Raw genomic sequence first — 20,435 nt, 5'->3', positions numbered from 1 at the left:
GAAGGCAAGCGATAACACAGAACATACAGGGGCATTTTGGTTTTCATTCACAGGATGTAGGAGTCACTGACTAGACAGCCATTCACTGCCCAGAGAGCAGTTAAAAGTCAATCACATTGTTGTAGGTCTGGAGTCACATCTAGTTCAGACCAGGTAAGAACAGCAATTTTCTTCCCAAGTGGACAATAGTGTACCAGATGGGTGTAGAACATAGAACATAGAACATTACCGCACAGTACAGGCCCTTCGGCCCTTGATGTTGTGCCGACCTGTCATACCGATCTCTAGCCCATCTAACCTACACTATTCCATGTACGTCCATATGCTTATCCAATGACGACTTAAATGTACCTAAAGTTGGCGAATCTACTACCGTTGCAGGCAAAGTGTTCCATTCCCTTACTACTCTCTGAGTAAAGAAACTACCTCTGACATCTGTCCTATACCTTTCACCCCTCAATTTAAAGCTGTGCCTCCTCGTTCTTGCCATCACCATCCTAGGAAAAAGGCTCTCCCTATCCACCCTATCTAACCCTCTGATTATTTTATATGTTTCAATTAAGTCACCTCTCAACCTTCTTCTCTCTAATGAAAACAGCCTCAAGTCCCTCAGCCTTTCCTCGTAAGACCTTCCCTCCATACCAGGCAACATCCTAGTAAATCTCCTCTGCACCCTTTCCAAAGCTTCCACATCCTTCTTATAATGCGGTGACCAGAACTGTACACAATACTCCAAGTGCGGTCGCACCAGAGTTTTGTTCAGCTTCACCATAACCTCTTGGTTCCGGAACTCGATCCCTCCATTAATAAAAGCTCTGATCCCAATACAACGTAAACAGTGGTGCACCGTAACTCTGATCCCAGTGCAATGTAAACAGCTGAAATAAGACCAAAATTCAGCTTGCCTCCTCTATTATCTGCTGAATGTGAATGCTAGCCTTTTTCTGAATCATGCATGAGGATCCCAAATCCCACTGTACTGCAGCTTCCTGCAGTCTTCCTTTCTATTTAATTAATCTTCAACTTTCCTACTCTTTCTATCAGAGTGTATAGCTTCACATTTTTCCACATTATATTCCACCTTCTAAGTTTTTACCAACTAACAACCTCTAGTCATAGAGAAGCAATGACCCCAGTAGTATAATTGCTGGACTATTAATTCACGGCCTCGGGTTCTAAGGACTTCAGTTTGAATTCCACCACAGCACATGATGGGATTTGAAATCAAAAAAATTCTGAATTAAAAGAAAAAGAACAGTGACCACAAAACCATTGTCAATTGTTGAAAAAGTCAAGGATGTAATGTAGGCAATCATTCTTTACACAAAGAGGTGTCATGACTTGGCTCAAGGTCAGTCAACTGGCCTTGTTTATCCAAAATAATCTTGTGATGTTTTATATTTAAGTAAAGGAGTGAAGGAGCAATGGAAGGAGAATTGGCAACATTCAGAGGTAAATATAAACCAACCAACAGTCCTAGAGGAGGAGCAATGAGGAGACGTGTGTTGTTGCACAAAAAATTCCTAACTTTTCCTGTTTTCCAAAAGGCACTGGGCTTAAAACTTTTGCTGCTGCATTTTTTGGGGTGGAGTAGCAGCAGTTCACAACTGTATTCTGGGGCCAAGCAGGTTCCTTACTGCTGGCTTCCTCCTTGTGCTGACTGTATACCCAGCAGAGAAACAAGTAGTGTTATACTGAAGGCAAAGGATGCAACCAGCACTTTGTTCTTAAAGGCAACCTGCTGCTCTTAAAGGGAAATTGTGCTGAGTAGCACTGATCTAAAACAAGGAAGATGGAAAACTAGGACACAGAGAAGATTCTGGGGGGTAATGATCCTAGAACTGGGTGCCCTGGTGTTGGCGACAGTCAGGAAGAGAAATGCTATGTTTCTACAGAGGGGAATCTCTGGAGTTAATTCTTTTGTCCAAGTTTGGAGCAAGCCTATAATGAGGACAGGAACTGAATGACCCTGAATGGACCTAAACTAAGCATAAGTGATCAGGTTATTGCTGAACAAGCGCTGGTAGCACTGTTGACAACACTTTCCATCATTTTGATAAGAATTCAGAGATGGGGCAGTATGGTGACTCAGTGATTAGCGCCTGCTGCCTTGCAGCACCGGGGGCCCAGGTTCAAATCCTTGGGGATGGATTTATTTGGAGTTTGCACATTCTCCTTGTGTCTGTGAGGGTTTCCTCACACAGACCAAAGATGTGCAAGTTAGAGTGGATTGGCCATGCTAAATTACCCCGCAGTGTCCTGGGTTGCGTGGGCTCGGGGGATTAGTCATGGAAAATGTGGGGTTATGGGCTGAGATAATGGGAACTGCAGATGCTGGAGATTCCAAGATAATAAAATGTGAGGCTGGATGAACACAGCAGGCCAAGCAGCATCTCAGGAGCACAAAAGCTGACGTTTCGGGCCTAGACCCTTCATCAGAGAGCCACAAAAGCTGACGTTTCGGGCCTAGACCCTTCTCTGATGAAGGGTCTAGGCCCGAAACGTCAGCTTTTGTGCTCCTGAGATGCTGCTTGGCCTGCTGTGTTCATCCAGCCTCACATTTTATTATCTTGTTATGGGCTGAGTCTGGTTTGGATACTCTTCGGAGGGTTAGTGTGAACTCAATGGGCCAAATGGCCTCTAACTGCACTGTGGGGTATTCCATGTCTAACAAGTCAGTAATTAGTCAGGTTGGAGTTGTTCTGATCTTTGAAGTATCAACTGTGTTCAGAATCTAAGCTCAACTGTGTGCTCTTTAATCAGTACTGTTGACTTGTGTTTTATAGAATTATGTAACTGCCCTGAACTTTGAGCGATACAACCTGGGTATTATTATTCAGTCCTGAGGGCAAAGATATGAAATTTACATAATAGTAACATCTCATATAAAACAGGTACTGCTCCAAAACTAAGCTAACTTGTTTTTAATTTATTACCAGCTTCAGGATATCACAAAAGGCTTTACAACCATGAACCATTTTGTATTCTAATGACAATATTAAAATTGCCACTACCAAGCCCTACACATCAAGATCTTATAAAAACCAACATCATAAGGGACAGACAATATCTGTTAAATTTTGGCTGAAAGGTGAGTATCAGCCTGGAAACCTCAGAGCTCTCCTAGTGCTCTTCTTGGAGCAGATTCAAGAATGTTTCCATTCAAGAGAAACAGCTCGAACAACCTAGCACTTGCCCTGAAAGTGTCACATGGATTGATCCTGACTCTGGCAAACATCAAATTCATCAGTTAATGGCTGTCAACATTTTTCTACCACAGAAACATGATTAAATCAATCACAAATACACAGACTGCATCCATCAAATTACATACAGTGTTCCAAATCTCAAGGATTCGACCTGACCTCAAATGACACCGAAGCAGAATTATCTTGAGTCAGTCCTGAGTTTGGTTCCGGATTTATTTTTCTGGGTGCAGTCTAATCAGGCCCTGAACGATGTGGGTGAGGGTGAGATGTGGGTAGAATTGGGTAGACGTCTGAGGAAGCTCATTTCAAACTTAGGAGCATCTTGCTGTGTCTTTTATGCTGTTGCTGAGTGGTGAGGCAAGTTTTTCATGAGGCATGGGTGAATTGGTAGTAAAGGAAGATTATACGTCATTAGGAAATAGTAAGAATTGCAAGTGCTGGGTTCATAGATAAGACAGTGTGGAGCTGGAGGAACACAGCAGGCCAGGCAGCATCAAAAAAGCAGGAAAGCTGATGTTTCGGTCAGGACCCTTCTTCAGAAATGGGGAGGGGGAAGGGAGCTGGGAAATAAATAGAAGAGGGCTTGGACTGGGAAGATAGATGGGATGGTGATAGGTGAGTGCAGGGAGGTAGTAGTGGGGATTGGTCAGTGGGATGGGTGGGGCAGATATGTGGGAGAGAAGATGGACAGGTCAAGGAGGCGGGATGAGAGGGAGGGTCGGTCATGGGATGAGACCAGGGGTGCGGAGATTTTGGACCTGGTAAAATCTACATTTAGGTCATTGGGCTGGAGGTTCCTGAGGTGGAATATGAGATGTTGCCTGTCCAGGTTGCAGGTGGTGTCATTATGACACTGGCTGGAGATCACCCAGGTAGTGGGTGGGGAGTTAAAATGGTTGGTGGTCAGAAGGTGCTGTTTTTTGTCATGAACAGAGTGTAGATGCTCTACAGAACAGTTTCGAAGCCTCTACTTGGCCTCGACAATGGAGGGGTGGCCACATCGGGAGACACCGATGCAGTAGGCCACATTGATGAATGTACAGATGAACCTCTGACTGATGTGAAAGGTTTGTTTGTTGCCTTGAATGGTGCTGAGGGGAAGGTGTAGGGGCAGGTGCAGCACTTCCTGCGGCTGTGGGGAGAGGTGCGGGCGGTAGTGGGATTAGTGGGAAGTGTGGAGTGGATGAGGGCGTCGCAGAATAAGCGATCCCAATGAAAGGCAGATAGAGGTGGAAGTGGAGGGAAAATAGATCTTTATAGGTCATTAAATTCCTCATTAATGTTCTAACTGGCCTCCTTAACGCCTGATTCCTATCTTTCCAAACAAACCAGATGTCAAGGATTCTTGACGTGGAAGTCAGAGCAGGTACCTGAACCTCCAGTTTAGCCCTGGCTGTGAGGAGCCTCCATGTGGTCAACACCCAGCAGCATCTCAGACATGATCCATGGCACCAGTCGTGTACACCATCACCCATGGCCATCAGCATTCGACATTAGCCAACCACTTACTGTCCACACAGTGCCTCTCTGATCCATATACTCAGGAAACACTGATCAGCATTGCAAGGTGCACCAGAAACAGGGACATAGATTGGATCAGACTATATCTCAGTCAAAAACAGAACTTTCTGGAAAAGCTCATCAGGTCTCTGAAGAGAAATCAGAGTTAACGTTTCAGATCCAGTGACCCTTCTCTGTATCTCAGGGCAGCTTGCTTGCTCTCTTAGAGCTCACGTACATAGTGCCAGCCTGTATGCTTGTAAAATTCCTGCCTCACCATTAGCTCGCTGGTGCTTCAACTAGAGCCAAAGACTGTCACTACTACAATACCATCATGCTGTTTTGTGAGACACACAGGCAGGCTGCTCATCAGTAAGGACCGGTCTGGAAGTGGCTCAGGAAAGTGCATGTAGTGCCTTTACAGCCAGCAAGAAGATCAGTGCTAAAAGGAGTGGGGAATCAAGACTGGGGGAGAAAACACAACCACTTGTAGAGGTGCAGGCAGGGGGCTGTTCGAGGTGTGTGGGTGTGAGGTGGCACAGCATTGGAGGGCACGGTAGATAAAGGGAGGGGCGATTATTAGGAATGGCCAGCACCATAGCTTTCACCATAGAGCATAGAGGAGCATAATTAAGGTGTAACGTCAATGGAATTGGAGGTAAAATGCAATGTAGTGGTTCTCCACAAGAGTGGGATAAATGAAAATGTATTGTCAGGGTAGCATGAGATAAAAAGGGTCATGAAGGCTCTGGGGTGGGAGTGGGGGGTGAGGTACCTGTTGACCAGGTGGAATCCAGTGACCTCCACCATGAGTTCTGCTCTCTGGCATCACTTGTTGTTCCTAGTTGCAAAATGCAAATGTACAAAAGGTCGGGACATCATGCATGGTGTCAAGAGCCCCTATCAGCTTGATGGGAGAAACTTCAACAATGATTAATTTGGAACCATTTTCTCACTTACTTGCTATGTGGGCAGAGTGAAGGTGCTTCGCATTTGGATACTGGTCAAAGGCAGATTGTACCATTCCATTGTTGCTGGCAAACTAAAACATTGGCATCTCAATGATGCTGCAGTTAGCAGCAATGATGTTAAAACAAACCAATGCTGGCCAATGGTAAGCCATCAATTTGCAAATGGCTATAAGAGGTAGATATTATCACATCTTCATCTGTCGTGTAATGATGGTCGGTACTGAATCCAGTGGAAAATTTCATGAATGATGTGGGTTTAGGACCAGGAGAGGGTGAGAACACGACAGACTGTCCGTTTTGATAGAATGCCTTGGTGACTCAGCCCATGCTGAGGCTGAAGCAGAATGAATGGCATCATTAGCCCAGTGCATGCTTCATGGTGTGGAGAGGGGCGTGTGCAGCCCACATCTCAAGTAATGCCATTAATGAGTCCTCTGAGACTGAAGAACCTCTTTCACTTCTGTTCCCAACATAGACCACTTCCACTGTGCCTTGTCATTGGTGGGATATTGATCGCTGGTGACTGCCTTACTGAGAATGTGCAGGTGGAGGCAGGAGGGTCAGGGCCAATAGAAAGGTCAGGAACATCAACAGGCTACCATGGAACACAGGAAACCAAGCCCAGGAGGGCTTCACTGCTGCAGGGCCCCTCAGAATATTATGGACCACAAGAAGCCAGAAGTGTTTTGCTCCTGACTGCATTTCTTGGGGATGAGTGAGGCATGGTTTGATGCAGGCTTCATTCGTCCTGGAACACTGTGATAACACTGTGATGCTGGAGCTGGACCCCAGGGCAACAGGAGTGGGTGGCCATCTTTTCTCGGGGGCAGTGAAGTGGGTAGCCACTTTGAACTTCTTTGTGACTGTCTCCTTCCAGGGAGTGACAGCTGACCTGTGTGGCATCTCTCAGTCATGTATCTACCATGTGTTAGGATGGTGAGTGGTGCCAGCAGTGTAAGATCACCCTGGCTAATTTCGTTTCCCGTTGATGAGGCTAGTACTGCGGCCTGTATAGTAGGATTCAAACACATAGCTGGCTTTCCCCAGGTGTAAGGTACTATTGATTGTACACACATGTCACCGAGAGGGCCTTTATCACAATGCTGTGGAATTCATCACCAGGCAGGGATTCTGTTCCTTTAATGTCCTGGTCATCCGTCATGTCCATCCATCATTCTGGCTTATGCCACAACTCCTACATCCTGGAGCACTCTCATGTACCTGGTATGTTTGAGGGTCCGAGGGTTTTACCAGACTGGGTGCTGAGGGGTAAGGACTACCCATTACAACCATGTCTCATGACCCATTACATAACACATTGACTGACAACTACTTATACACTGCTGCCCATCCTTCAAGCAGGGCCATGGAAGAGCAGCTGATGCAGCTGCTGAAGATGTGATCTCACTGCTCGGACAAGCTTTTCGGAAAGTTGTGGGAATCCTCCAGTACAGTCAGGGCAGGGTGTGCTGTATCATCTTGGTGTGCTGTGCCCTGCATTATTGGAGCACACAGTGAGCTGATGCGATAGATACTGAGGGCATGGGTGTCATTTTCCAAGGAGGAGGAGGATGAGGGCATTGAGGAGGAGGGAGCTCTCCTTGTCCATGACAGATGTCAGCTGTGCCAGGTATTACAAACCAGACAGGAGCTGCCTGAGCACCCAGCATCAGTCAATGAGAGCTGGGTGCAGCAGACCATCATGGGCTGTGTAAAACTGTGCATTTCTTTCCCGTATTTATAAACATGAATGTAATGAGGAGAGAAATTTGTTTTCGAAAAATGAGGATTACTGGTAGATTGCTGCATGTTTTTGAAAGCAAGCAATATGACGCTCATTATAAGTACTGTTCATATTGCTGCTTATTCGAGCAATCTGGAAAGTGTGGTTGCAGGTGACCTGGAGCCAAAGGGTTGTATATAGATGAAGCTGTGGTTGGTATAGGCACCTAGCTGTTCTGTGAACCAGCAACCAGTTATAGATGGTAATAAGCCTTTTGTCTGACAACAATGATGTTCAATTGAACTAAACAGCTTGGGGCTATGAGCATGACCCAGAGAACTCATCAGATCTCCACAAGTTGAGAAGCTCTCTCTGTACTCTGCAGTAAAAGCCACTTAACCTGATGGTCCTTTGGCATTTCCTGTAAACTGTGGCATTTAATTGATAAATCAGAGAAGTTAATAAGTGGACCGGCCACCCTGCACCTCTTGTTAAGCAGTGGAATTATCTGAAGGAGAAAGAGAGGGAGAGAAGCATCCTGACCAGTACAGGGGCCATCTCCAATAAGAGAGAATCTAACCAGCACTGATTGACATTCAATGCCATTACCATCACTGAATCCTCCACTATCAATATCCTAGGGCGTGGCCATTCATCAGAAACTGAAAAAGACTAGACATATAAATACAGTGGCTAAAAGAATGGGCCAAAGACTAGAAATAATGCAGTGAGTAACTTCCCTCCTGACTCCCCAAAGCCTGTCTACTGGTCAGGTCACTTGTCTGGATGGGTGCAGCTGCAACAACTCTCAAGAACCTTGATGCCAACAAGGACGAAGCAGCCCACTTGATTGGCACTACATTCTGAGATATTCACTCCATCCACCACTGACGCTCGGTAGCATCAGAGTGTACCATCCACAAGATGCACTGCAGAAATTCATCAAACATTCTTGAACAGCCCCCTTCCAAACCCACGCCATTTCAATCTAGAAGGACGAGAGCAGCAGATACACGGGAACACCACCATCAGCAAGATCCTCTTCAACCCATCACCATACAGTCTTGGAAATACATCACTGTTCCTCTGTGTCCCTGAGTTAAATGCCTGGAACTCCCTCCCTCACAGTATTAAGGGTTTGCATACACCATATGGACTATAGGAGGTTAAGAAGGGAGCTCATCATCGCCTTCTAAAGGGTGACTAGGCACAGGCAATAAATCCTGGCCTAGCAAGTGATGCCCAATGACTGAGTAGGCAAGTGAATAAATAAATAAATAAATAAGAATCTCAGCAGCCCTGCAAACAAGAGCCACCACACTGTCTTCACTGTCTTTCCCTCTGTCCATGTGCTTTCCTGTGTGTCTATGTATGCAGGGGACACATATATGGAGATAAGAGTTTTAGTTAGTAAAGCTACATTGATGGTTCATAGTTGTTTACCTGTTGATAGAATCCATTTCCTCATATTACAGTTGTTCCTGCTTAATACCGAGACCTAACTCGGGTTTTCTGTCAACCTGGGCCTGAAAGTCAGGTAAACTGGGGAATCTTAGTGTAGTTTTAAAATCTTTCAAGTGTGTGATGGCTCTGGAAATATTAGGACTTGATTCCCAAAACTCTATCCCAGTAAGGAGTTACAACTTGAGTACCAGGGGTATAAAAGACTATCAAGGATATGCAGGAATGTGGGGTTGAGGTTAAAATCAGATCAGCCATGATCTTATTGAATGGCAGAGTGAGCTCAAAGGACCAATGAACCTACCCTTCCTTGTTCTCATGTTCATAGGTGTAAGACAGCCATGGGTCACATTGCCAGTATTTGGTTGATATTCTGGGACAGAACTGCAGCCTCTAACCATTTTGTTTGCATTCCCTTTAGATGACTGGCAAATAAAAGCTCAAGTTTGGATATGTCAGACAGTGGAGGAGTACTCTGTCCCTTTCCTGCTGAAGAAAGACCAAATGAAAGGCATTGCAAACTTCCTCACCATTGCCTTTAATCCCATAGGGTAGTGAATGATGCAGATAGTTTGGCTTGTACCACCATCCACCCTCAATTGTTAAAAATACATCGGTATTTTGAATAAAACTGAAAAAGAAACAGATCGAGTAAGAAATCAGAATAAATTTTTAAAAATTAAAATCTAAATCAGTCAAAATGAAGAGATCAATAGTTTTGACTCACTTTGGGAGGATTGACAAATTATTGTTTCTTGACAGCCAGGTTGAGCAATGTTCAGTTTGACTGTAATAAAACACAGGCAGGTTTATGAGAAAGGAATTTTGTTGCTTTTCCTGTGGCAATAAATTTGCTCTGTCAACCACAGCAAGCTGCAACAGAATTAATCATAGCCCATGTTGTACTCAAACAGTGTCACAATAACAAGGCATAGAGTGTGGAATGAAACATGTTTCGGGATGTTACTTCTGTTATTAAAGGGCTTCGGTACTCTGGAGCAACCTTACAAACATAAGAACACAAGAACTAGGAGCAGGAGTAGGGCTTTCGGCCCTTCGAGCAAGCTCCACCATTCAGTAAGATCATGGCTGATCTTCTCGTGGACTCAGATCCACTTACACGCGTTCAACTACTTCACTGGGCAAGGAATTCCATAGATTAACAACCCTCTGGGTGAAGAGGTTCCTTCTCAATTCAGTCCAAAATCTGCTCCCTCTAATCTTGAGGCTATGCCCTCTTGTACAAGCTTCACCTGCCAGTGGAAACATCTTCTCTACTTCTATCTTATCTGTTCCCTTCATAATTTTATGTGTTTCTATAAGATGCCCCCTCAATCTTCTGAATTCCAATGAATATAATCCCAATCTACTCAGTCTCTCCTCTTAAGCCAACCCCCTCAACTCCAGGATCAACCTAGAAAACGTCCTCTGCACCCCCTCCAGTGCCAGTACATTCTTTCTCAAGTAAGCAGACCAAAACTGCACACAGTACTCCAGGTGTGGCCTCACCAGCACCTTGTACAGCTGCAACATAACATCTCTGCTTTTAAACTCAATCCTTTTAGCAATGAAGGACACAATTCCATTTGCCTTCCTAATTACTTATTGTACCTGCAGACCGACTTTTTGTGTTTCCAGCACAAGGGCACCCAGGTCCTTCTGCATAGCAGCATGCTGCAACTTTTTACCATTCAAGTAATAATCCTTTTTACTATTACTCCCACCAAAATGTAGGACTTCACATTTATTTACATTGTATTCCATCTGCCAGACCTTTGGCCACTCACTCAATGTATCTATGTTCCTCTGCAGAGTTTCACATTCCTCTGCACACTTTGCTCTGCAACTCGTCTTAGTGTCATCTGCAAACTTTGACACCCTACACGTGGTTCCCAACTCCAAATCATCTATGTAAATTGTAAATAATTGCGGTCCCAACACCGATCCCTGAGGCACACCACTAGTCACTGATTGCCAGCTAGAATAGCACTCATTTATCCCCACTCTTTGCTTCCAATTAGTCAACCAATCCTCTATCCATGCTAATACTTTACCCCTAACATCATGCATCCTTATCTTATGCAGCAACCTCTTGTGCGGCACCTTGTCGAAGGCCTTTTGGAAATCTAAGTACACCACACCAACTGGGTCCCTATTGTCTACCTGCCTCATAATGTCTTCATAGAATTCCAAAAGATTTGACAAGCATGACCTGCCCTTCATAAAAGCATGTGGCGTCTGCCCAACGGGACAATTTCTATCAAGATGCCTTGCTATTTCTTCCTTGATAATAGACTCAGGCATCTTCCCCACTACACTGATTAAGCTAACCGGTCTATAATTCCCCATCTATTGTCTACCTCCCTTTTTAAACAGTGGCATCACATTTGCAGTTTTCAAATCTGCTGGGGCTGCCACAGAGTCCAGTGAATTTTGGAAAATTACTGCCAGTGAACCTGCTATTTCTCCCGCCATCTCTTTTAGCACCCTGAGTTGCATTCCATCAGAGCCTGGAGACTTATCAATCCTTAGCTCCATTAGTTTGCCCAACACTACCTCTTCCGTAATAATGATTGTTTCCAGGTCCTCACCTATCTTCGTCTCTTTGTCAATTTCTGGCATGTTATTAGTGTCCTTCACTGTGAAGGCCAATACAAAATACCTGTTCAATGCCTTGGCCATTTCATCATATCCCACAACTAAATTCCCCTCATCATCCTCTAAAGAGCCAACGTTTACTTTAGCCACTCTTTTTCATTTTATGTATTTATAGAAACTTTTGCTATCTGTCTTTATATTCCGTTCTAGTTTTCTTTTTCTCATGCTCTATCTTGCTTTTCTTTATAGCTCTTTTTGTGGCTTTCCATTGACCTTTAAAGTTTTACCAATCTTCTAGATTCATGCTGTTTTTGGCCACTTTGTATGCCTTCTCCTTCAATTTGATATCCTTCCTTATTTCCTTAGACACCCATGGCAGATTACCCCTTTTCTCACAGTCCTTCCTTTTCACTGGAATATACTTTTGCTGAGCACTTTGAAAAATTGCTTTCTAAGTCCTCCACTGCTCGTCAACTGTCCCACCATAAAAGCTTTGTTTCCAGTCTACTTTAGCCAAGTCCTCCCTCATTCTATTGTAGTCCCCCTTGTTCAAGCATAGGACACTGGTATTGGATATTATCTTCACTCTCTCCATCTAAATTCAAAATTCAACCATACTGTGATCACTCCTTCTGAGAGGATCCCTAACTGTGAGGTCATTAATTATTCCTGTCTCATTACACAGGACCACATCTAGGATAGCTTGCTCCCTCGTCGGTTCCATTACATACTGTTCCAGAAAACTATCACGGGTACACTCAACGACTTCCTCCTCAAGGCTATGCTGACTGAGCTGGTTCGACCAATCTACATGTAGATTAAAATCCTCCATGATAATTGCTGTACTATTTTTACAGGCATTAGCTATTTGTTTGTTTATTGCCCGTCCCAATGTGATGTTATTATTTGGTGGCCTATAGACTACACCTATCAGTGATTTTTTCCTCTTAGAATTTCTCATTTCCACCCAAATGGATTCAACCTCATTCTCCATAGAACCTATATCATCTCTCAGCACTGCCCTGATGTCGTCCTTGAATATCAGAGCTACACCACCTCCCTTACCTTCCTGTCTGTCCTCCCGAATAGTCTGGTACCCCTGGATATTTAACTCCCAGTCATGACTATCCTGTAACCGTGTCTCCATAATGGCTACCAAATCATATTCATTCACAATGATTTGTGCTGTTAACCAATCAACCTTATTACAAATGCTACGAGCATTCAGGTAAAGTGCCTTTATGCTAGCTTTCTTACCCTCATGATTTCCAGCATCTCCTGAGTTATCCTTCCTTTTTGCTTCATTCACAGTCTGCCTTGAACTTAAACCCTCCTGCACACGTGCTAACCTGTTGCCTACCTTTTTATTTACCATCATACTCCCTGTCGTTTTCCCTTTCCCTTGCTCCCCAACTCACTAGTTTAAAGTCCTAGTGACCACACTATTTCTCCTTTTCACGAGAACTCTGGTCCCAGACTGGTTCAGGTGGAAACAGTCCCATCGGTACAGATCGCCCCTGTTCCAAAACTGATGCCAATGCCCCGTGAAATGGAACCGCCCTTTCCCACACCACTCCCTTAGCCATGTGTTTACTTCCCTAATTTTCTCATCCCTAAGCCAATTTGCACGTGGCTCAGGCAGTAATCTGGAGATTATGATCCTGGAGGACCTGTTCCTTAATTTCATTCCTAGTGCTTGATAATCCCCATCAGGCCCCCCATCCCAGCTTTGCCCATGTCGTTAGTCCCAACGTGGACCACAACAACTAGGTCCTCCCCCTCCTGCTCCAATATCCTTTCAAGTCGGCCAGAGATGTCCTGCACCCTGGCACCGGGCAGGCATCACACCATGCATGAGCCCCAATCCAGCTTGCAAAGGATACTATCTATCCCCCTAACTATAGAATCCCCTATAACTACCAATTGTCTTTTTGCTCCCCTCTTGAATGGCCTTCTGCACCATGGTGCCATGGTGAGCTGGCTCAACACCCCCACAGCCCTTTTAGTCATCCCCACAGGGAGCAAGCATCTTGTACCTGTTGAATAAGGTCAAAAGCTGAGGTTCCTTCGCTCCTAAATATAGGATCCCCCTTACCTGCTTCACTTGCAGTCACACCCTGTTGTCCCTGATCACTAACTGAATTTGAGTTACTTAATCTACCAGGTGTGACAACCTCCTGAAACACAGTGTCCAGGCAACTCTCCCCCTCCAGGATGTGCCGCAGTGTTTGAAGCTCAGATTCCAGATCATCAACTCTGAGCTGGAGTTCTTCCAGCAACCAACACTTGCAGTAGATGTGGTCGCTGCTGTTCACAATGGGATCAGCCAGCTCTCATATCATACAGCTACAGCACATCACTTGCCCAGCCATCTCTACATAGTTAATTGCTTTATTACTTTATATAAATTTATGAGTTAAATACTTTCTAACACTTCTCTGCTATGGTCTTTTTTCTGTAACCAATTAATAGATAAATTTTAAAAAAGTAAATTTTTAACCAATTACACGATACAGAAGAAATAGAAAAAATAGAAAAACCCTACCTTACCAACATACTGCTGAACCCAGAGGTATGTTGGTAAGGTTGGGTTAGAGGATGGGTGGGAGACACTACACGTGTAGCGTCTCGGGTTCAGTCACTGACCAAATATATTCCTGGCGGCCCCCTGGTCTTTGCTTTTGCCTCTCCCTCTGCTGCTAAAAGGCCCAGTCACGCGAGGTAAGACTCTTATAATCGAAATGCTTACCTCCCCAGACTGCCCTCATGCTTCCTCCTGGACTTCCGCCACTGAAACAACTGAAAACATGTCGTGGAACTACACATCACTGGGTATAAATAGCACAGAATGGATAAAGAACGATTGCACAGCACTCTCTGGTAGAAACCCACCTGAAGTACACAAGGAACGCTACACTATAAATAGTCCAGTGAAACTCTGAAAACTCTTTTACATGTGGTTTGCTGCCACACTATGAATTTAGATTCAAAACTGACTGACCACTATCTGCAGGCTTAGAATTCAAAGGAACATTGTTTAACACACATTAATACTAAAAACAGCTATATTTGGTAATGATAGATATATAACGCTTTGATTTATGGTTACTTTGTGGAAGCACTAGTCTATCTTCCTCATGCATGCATATCCATTTGCTAATGTGAATCTTCCTTTCCAGATCTTTTGCTCTCTGGTGGTGTTCTTCCAGACAGTGCTGTGCAACCCTACTCAATCAACATTGGGCTATTTATAGTCAGTGATGCGTAGCTCCAAAACATCATTGCTTCAGGGTCATGAAGTCCTTACACAGCAGAAGCAACATTTCTAAACGTGGTCCATCCCCTACCCTACGCCCTGTCATTTTGACTCCATTTCAGTACAACATGAGGCTATAGAAAGAGAGGTTCAACAAAGTGAGACACTCAAAGGAGGAGAAGCACAGTAGAGGGTTAGGACAAAGTGTCAGTTGGTAATAATAGCCACAGACACACTGTGATAGCTTGAATAGGGCAAGTGGTGGAAGTATGGCCAGGCATATAGGCTTCATTTCGGGAAAAAGTGTCATTTCCCCTCAATTAGGTTTTTGTCAAGGTCATTATGTTAGTGCAATCATCCATCATGGATAGCAAGGGTTTATTTCACAGGGAAATGGAATTTCCGGTGGGAGATGCAGATGGAGTGATGACAGTTGATCCACTGGCAGAGTCTACAAGGCCAACAACAGGACTGGTGTGTGGTACAAGAAGGCGATCATGAAGATTAGCTGTCAGTCGATGCATTGACATCCAAGAATGAAGAGACAGTAGGATCGGGCAATGAAGTTTCTGCTTGAAATAAGTCAATGGCAAATGCCTTCAGGAGCCAGCCAGAGTATTCCAAGAGAGACATATGGGGAAGCTTTAGGTTTATATCAGGTAGCCAAGCCTGAATTGGTGCCAAGAGAATAGTAAGATCTAGATGTACAGATGGGTTGGAGTGGAGATTTGAGCTGGAAGGGCACCTGAGAGGCAAGATGTGAAAAAAAGACCTGCAACAGAAAATAGTCATGGAGGTGAAAAGAAATAGGAAATTTAATTTTTTTAAGATACACAGACATGTAATTTTGAACAAGGCTTAGAGCGAGATCAGCAGCAAAAGACCAACTGCCAGATATTGTGCATGCGGAGGATTTCCCTAATAATGGAAATGCAAAAGGAGTACAGAGCCAGTTCTGGGTTTATGAAAATGATGGTGAAGTTGGAAAACAAATTCTAGAAGCAAACAGAGGTTAGTTTTCTGAGCAAACTGGTGAGGTGCTGCCTGGAGCAGACTGAAGCTGAGAAACGAGGAACCAATCACAAGTTCAGCAGACCCAGAGTTAAGGACAATTCTCCAGAGTTGCTGGAAGTGCTGACTTACTGGTTCAGCAATAAGGTTGCTAGAAATCCCTCTAAACATCAATGATTTATAGCATCAGATTTCTGCAATCCTAACTTTGAAATTCCCTTTGAAAACGTCTGTACTTCTCAATTCTTCTTGAAGAAATGCTTTGATTAGGGTGTTGGCCACATATATCTTTCACTAGCTCAATGTCAAATTTTGTCTAAAATACTCCTGTGGCTGTAGAATTATTTGCTTTCTTTTAGTTTAAACTTCAAGTTTGGGCACCATTCCTCTAATCTTGTATGCAACAAAAATCAATCTACAAATCTTTTCACCTTCAGCATTAGCTGCTTAGCACTTTAGAGCTTGAATCTTGATGATAAGTGAGACATGTAGCTGAAGCATTTTGCCTTGCTCTGGTCAGGGCAGCAGGGGGAGGCAATGGCCTAGTGGTATTATTACTAACCACTTTAAAAAAAAGGACCTTCCTAGGACAATCAGAGTTAATTTATCAAACAATCAGAATCCTTTTCTTCTGTTGTAAAATATTATAAGCATTTAGAATTAGATAGCCTTGCTTTTTTTAAATTCATTCGCAGTATGAGGGCATTACTGTCCAGGCAGCGGTTATTGCCGATCCCTAATTGTTCAGAGTCAACTGCATTCCTGATGGTCTGGAGTCACATGTAGGTCAGACCAGGTGAGAGTGGCAGTTTCCTTCCCTAAAAGACATTAGTGAACCAGAAGGGGTTTGTCTGGCAATGAACAATGAGTTAATGGTCATCATTTGATTCTTAATTCCAGATAGTTTCATAAAATTCAAATTCCACCATCTATCATGGTGGGGGTTGAACCCAGGACCCCAAAATGTTATTTGGGTCCGTGGATTAACAGCCCAGTAATAATACTAGTAGGCCATTGTCTCCCCCTGTTGCCTTGTCCAGAGCAAGGTGAAATGCTTCAGCTACATGTCTCACATCATCAAGAATCAAGCTCTAAAGTGTTAAACAGCTAATGCTGAAGGTGCAAAGATTTGTAGATTGATTTTGTTGCATACAAGATTAGAGGAATGGTGCCCAAACTTGAAGTTTAAACTAAAAGTAAGCAAATAATTCCACGGCCACAGGGAGTATGGATGAGAATTGGAGTGGAGCATTAGATATCAAATGGTGTTAAGCGTAGCTCAGTGATTAATTTGAGTGAGAGAAACTTTAACAAAAGTCATTGTGTGCTAAAACAGATTAGCACTAAGTGGTTGTTTTTCGAACTGGAGGAAGGTACACTGTGCAATTGCCCAGGGGTTAGCTCTAAGACCAAAGATTTTCAAGACCAAATCGAATGATTTAGACTTTGGTATTCAAAGAGCTTGCAGAAGGTGCAAAGCTTGGGTCAAAAAAGAATGAAACCAGTTTGAATGGGCAGAGACATGGAAGATGAAAATTAAACAGAGAAGGATGAAGTGATGGATTTCAGCAGGAAGCTTGAGGAAAAGTAATTTAAATTAATGATAGTTGTAAAGGGCTTGTGGCAGCAAGTAGATTTTGTACATGTGCACAAATCATTGGAGTTGACAGCAAAGGTTGAAAAGCTGATTTAGAAAGCATTCCAGGAACTTGGGCTTGATATACAAAATAAAAGAAATTAAGTGAATCTTTGTAAAACAACAGTTTGGCCTCAGTTTAGAGTACTGTGATCAATTCCAGGAAGATGTGAAGTTTTTAGAGGCAGGATAAGGTTTACGAAGATGGTTGGAGATTTGAGGAACATCAATAATTTGAAGAAAATTAGATTATTTTCCTTCGATAGGAGGAGAGTTAGAGGAGATTTGTTAAAATGTTCAAAATCATGAGGAGTCCGAACAGAATGGATAAAGAGAAACTGTTCTCATCGGTGGAAGGGTAGAGAAATTAAAAAAAACAATAAGAACACAAGGCAAAATGTATTCATGCTGTGATCTAATGCCAGAATGTAGTACCTAAGGGCTTTTTGGAGGGAAAGTCAACTGAGACTTTTATCAAACATTGGGCTAAGTCATTAAGGGATGAATTGTATGGGTTACGGGCAAGAGATAACAGACTGGGACTCCCTGAATTGCTCTGGAAGCCCAATTGGCTGAATGGCCTAGTTCAGTCATGGAACCATTTTACTGTTCAGTGATAATTCATGATAACGGCTGAGAAAAGGGGAGAAGGGGCCCACAAGTTTTCTAATATCCAACTGGAAATCCTGCAGGATTCACCGAGGGCCAGGGGGTCAAGATTATTCAATCTCTTGACACTGGAACGAATAACTTGCTGTAGCAACAAACGTGTGCACTCAACTGGTTGAACAAGTTGAGGCAGGTCAGAAGTCACACAACACCAGGTTATAGTCTAAAAGGTTTATTTGAAAACACAAGCTTTCAGAGTGTAGTCCCTTCATCAGGTGATGCGAGTAGGAAGTGCACAGACACAGAATTTAAAGGCAGAGAGATCATGGGCAAAGAGATCAAAATATCCTACAAACAGTGTGAGTAAAGTGTCAAATAATAAGTTTCTACAGGTGATCAAACAGTTTTCAAGATACACAACAATGCAGAATCGCTGAGCAGAAACTGATAGCCAAGTTCTGCACCTATGAAGACAGCCCAACTGTGATCCTGATGTGAGTTAGAAGGGGACTAACAGTTTTACTTACGAGTGTGCAAAATCAAATTTAACAACTTTTCTGAATCTGAGGAAAAGAAATAAACATTAACATTAGAGAGACAGGCAATTAATAGTGACACTGAATAAATGCTCCTGTTACAGCAAGTAACGATAATCAAAACACACATACAGAATCACAAAATCTCAGAATTGTTACAGCACAAAAGCCAATAGGCCCATCGAGCCTGTATTGGCTCTTCAGTTGCGCATCATTGCCTAGTGCCAATCTCCTGCCTTTGCTCCATTCTCTTGCCCACTATTTTTTATCTCTTGAATGCCTGTCTCCTCCATATTGCCAGATAGTGCATCCCAGACATCAATTACTTGCTGTGTGAAAAGGTGCTTTTCTCACATGCTCCTTGCTTTATGTACGCAGGTCATTGATTCTATGCCCTCTCAGTCTCATTCTTTTTACGAGTGGGAACAATTTCTCTCTATCCAGCCTGATTTTGAAAACATCCATCAAATCTCCTGTCAGCCTTCTTCTTCTCAAGGAGAGCAATCCCAAATTTTTTAATCTGTCCTCATCACTGAAAGTTCTCATTCCTGGAACATTCCTGCCTTCAAGTGTCTTGGTACAAGATCAACTTCACTTCCTTTCTCTTATACTCTATACCTCTATTACTAAAGCTGACTTTACTGCTTCATTAATTGCTCTTTCTGCCTGTCCTGTCCCTTCAATTATTTGTGCATCCGTGCACACCCTGTTTCCTCCGCTCCTGTACCCACTTTAGAATTATAACTCTTGTTTGATATTGTCTTTCAACATTCTTCCAAACAAAATGCATCACCTCACACTTCTCGGCATTGAACCTCATCTACGACCTATCTACCCACTCCATCACTTGCCTGTGTCCTTTTACAGTTCTATGATGTCCTCCTTACTGGTTACAATTCTTCCAAGTTTTGTGTCAACTGAAATACGCCACATCAACTGCATTACCCTCATCAAAGCTTTCAATTAACCTCCTCAAAAAAACTCAAGCCAGTTGTTGAAACAAGAATTCCCCTTTAGAAACACATGCTGATACTTCGGAATCAACATACTTTTTCAATGTGACTAGTATTCTATTCCAAATAATAACTTCTCGAAATTTCCCCATCACCGTAGTTAAAATGATTGGTCTAGAATTGCAGGGATAATCATTATATCTGTTCTTGAACAAAGCTGCAATATATGCAATCCCCGCCTTCCAACACCACCTGGGAAGACCAGAAGATTAGGGTGGTGTCTGCTCAAGGCAACCATCATTTCCTTCAAATTACATGGATGCAGTTCATTCATTCCTGGTGCCTTGTCACCTTTAAGTGCCACAGTCTATCCAATACTATTTCTTTATTAATATTGGCATCGGCTAGTGACAGGCTCCTTTGTCACCATGGTCTGGGCAACGCCTCCTCTTTCGTAAAGATAGATGCAAAGTATTCACTTAACACCTCAGACATGCCCCTGCCTCCATGTGAATGCCCATTTTTTTTGATCTTTACTTAGACCTACTTCTTTAACTGTTCATATGCCAATAGAAGATTTTGGGTTCTCCCCTTATGTTAGCTGAATATCTTCAATCATAATTCTTCAGGCTTTTGCATATTCCCTCTGAGCCTTCGGTATTTTTCTTGGGCCCCTGATGTATTTTCTGCCATTCCCCTGTCATAAGCACACCTTTTCTTTCTAATGTTAATTTCTACCTCCTTTGTCAGCCGGGGACCACTGGGTTTGAACAAAACCAAAGTTGCTGGAAAAGCTCAGAAGGTCTGGCAGCATTTGTGGAGGAGAAAACAGAGTTAACGTTTCGGGCCCAGTGACCCTTCCTCAGAACTGGGTTTGATTGTCCTTGTCGTCCCATTTGAGGGAATATCCCTTGCCTAATCATCTGCTCTGTGAACGGAGTCCATTGTTCAGCCGCTGTTTTTTTCTGTCAA

General features: G+C 43.4%; 1 protein-coding gene across 7 annotated transcripts in view; it reads right to left on the bottom strand.

Moving 5' to 3' along the window:
* LOC125466945 (CMP-N-acetylneuraminate-beta-galactosamide-alpha-2,3-sialyltransferase 4-like) overlaps positions 1–20,435 on the bottom strand; it is a 116,376-nt gene that overhangs the window by 29,031 nt on the left and 66,910 nt on the right. For 6 of the 7 annotated variants that reach the window (XM_059639065.1, XM_059639064.1, XM_059639069.1 and 3 more), the window contains 3 exons: positions 18,502–18,537; positions 9,592–9,651; positions 9,395–9,495 (listed from right to left, as the gene is read on the bottom strand). In XM_059639065.1, the coding sequence (XP_059495048.1) occupies positions 9,395–9,495; positions 9,592–9,651; positions 18,502–18,537 (197 nt within the window). The remainder of the gene's footprint in view (positions 1–9,394; positions 9,496–9,591; positions 9,652–18,501; positions 18,538–20,435) is intronic. The other variant, XM_059639067.1, reaches the window with a different exon arrangement.

Source organism: Stegostoma tigrinum, chromosome 32, assembly GCF_030684315.1.
Source record: "Stegostoma tigrinum isolate sSteTig4 chromosome 32, sSteTig4.hap1, whole genome shotgun sequence".
In the NCBI taxonomy this organism is placed as follows: domain Eukaryota; kingdom Metazoa; phylum Chordata; class Chondrichthyes; order Orectolobiformes; family Stegostomatidae; genus Stegostoma; species Stegostoma tigrinum.
This window is presented reverse-complemented; position numbering and strand designations above follow the sequence as displayed.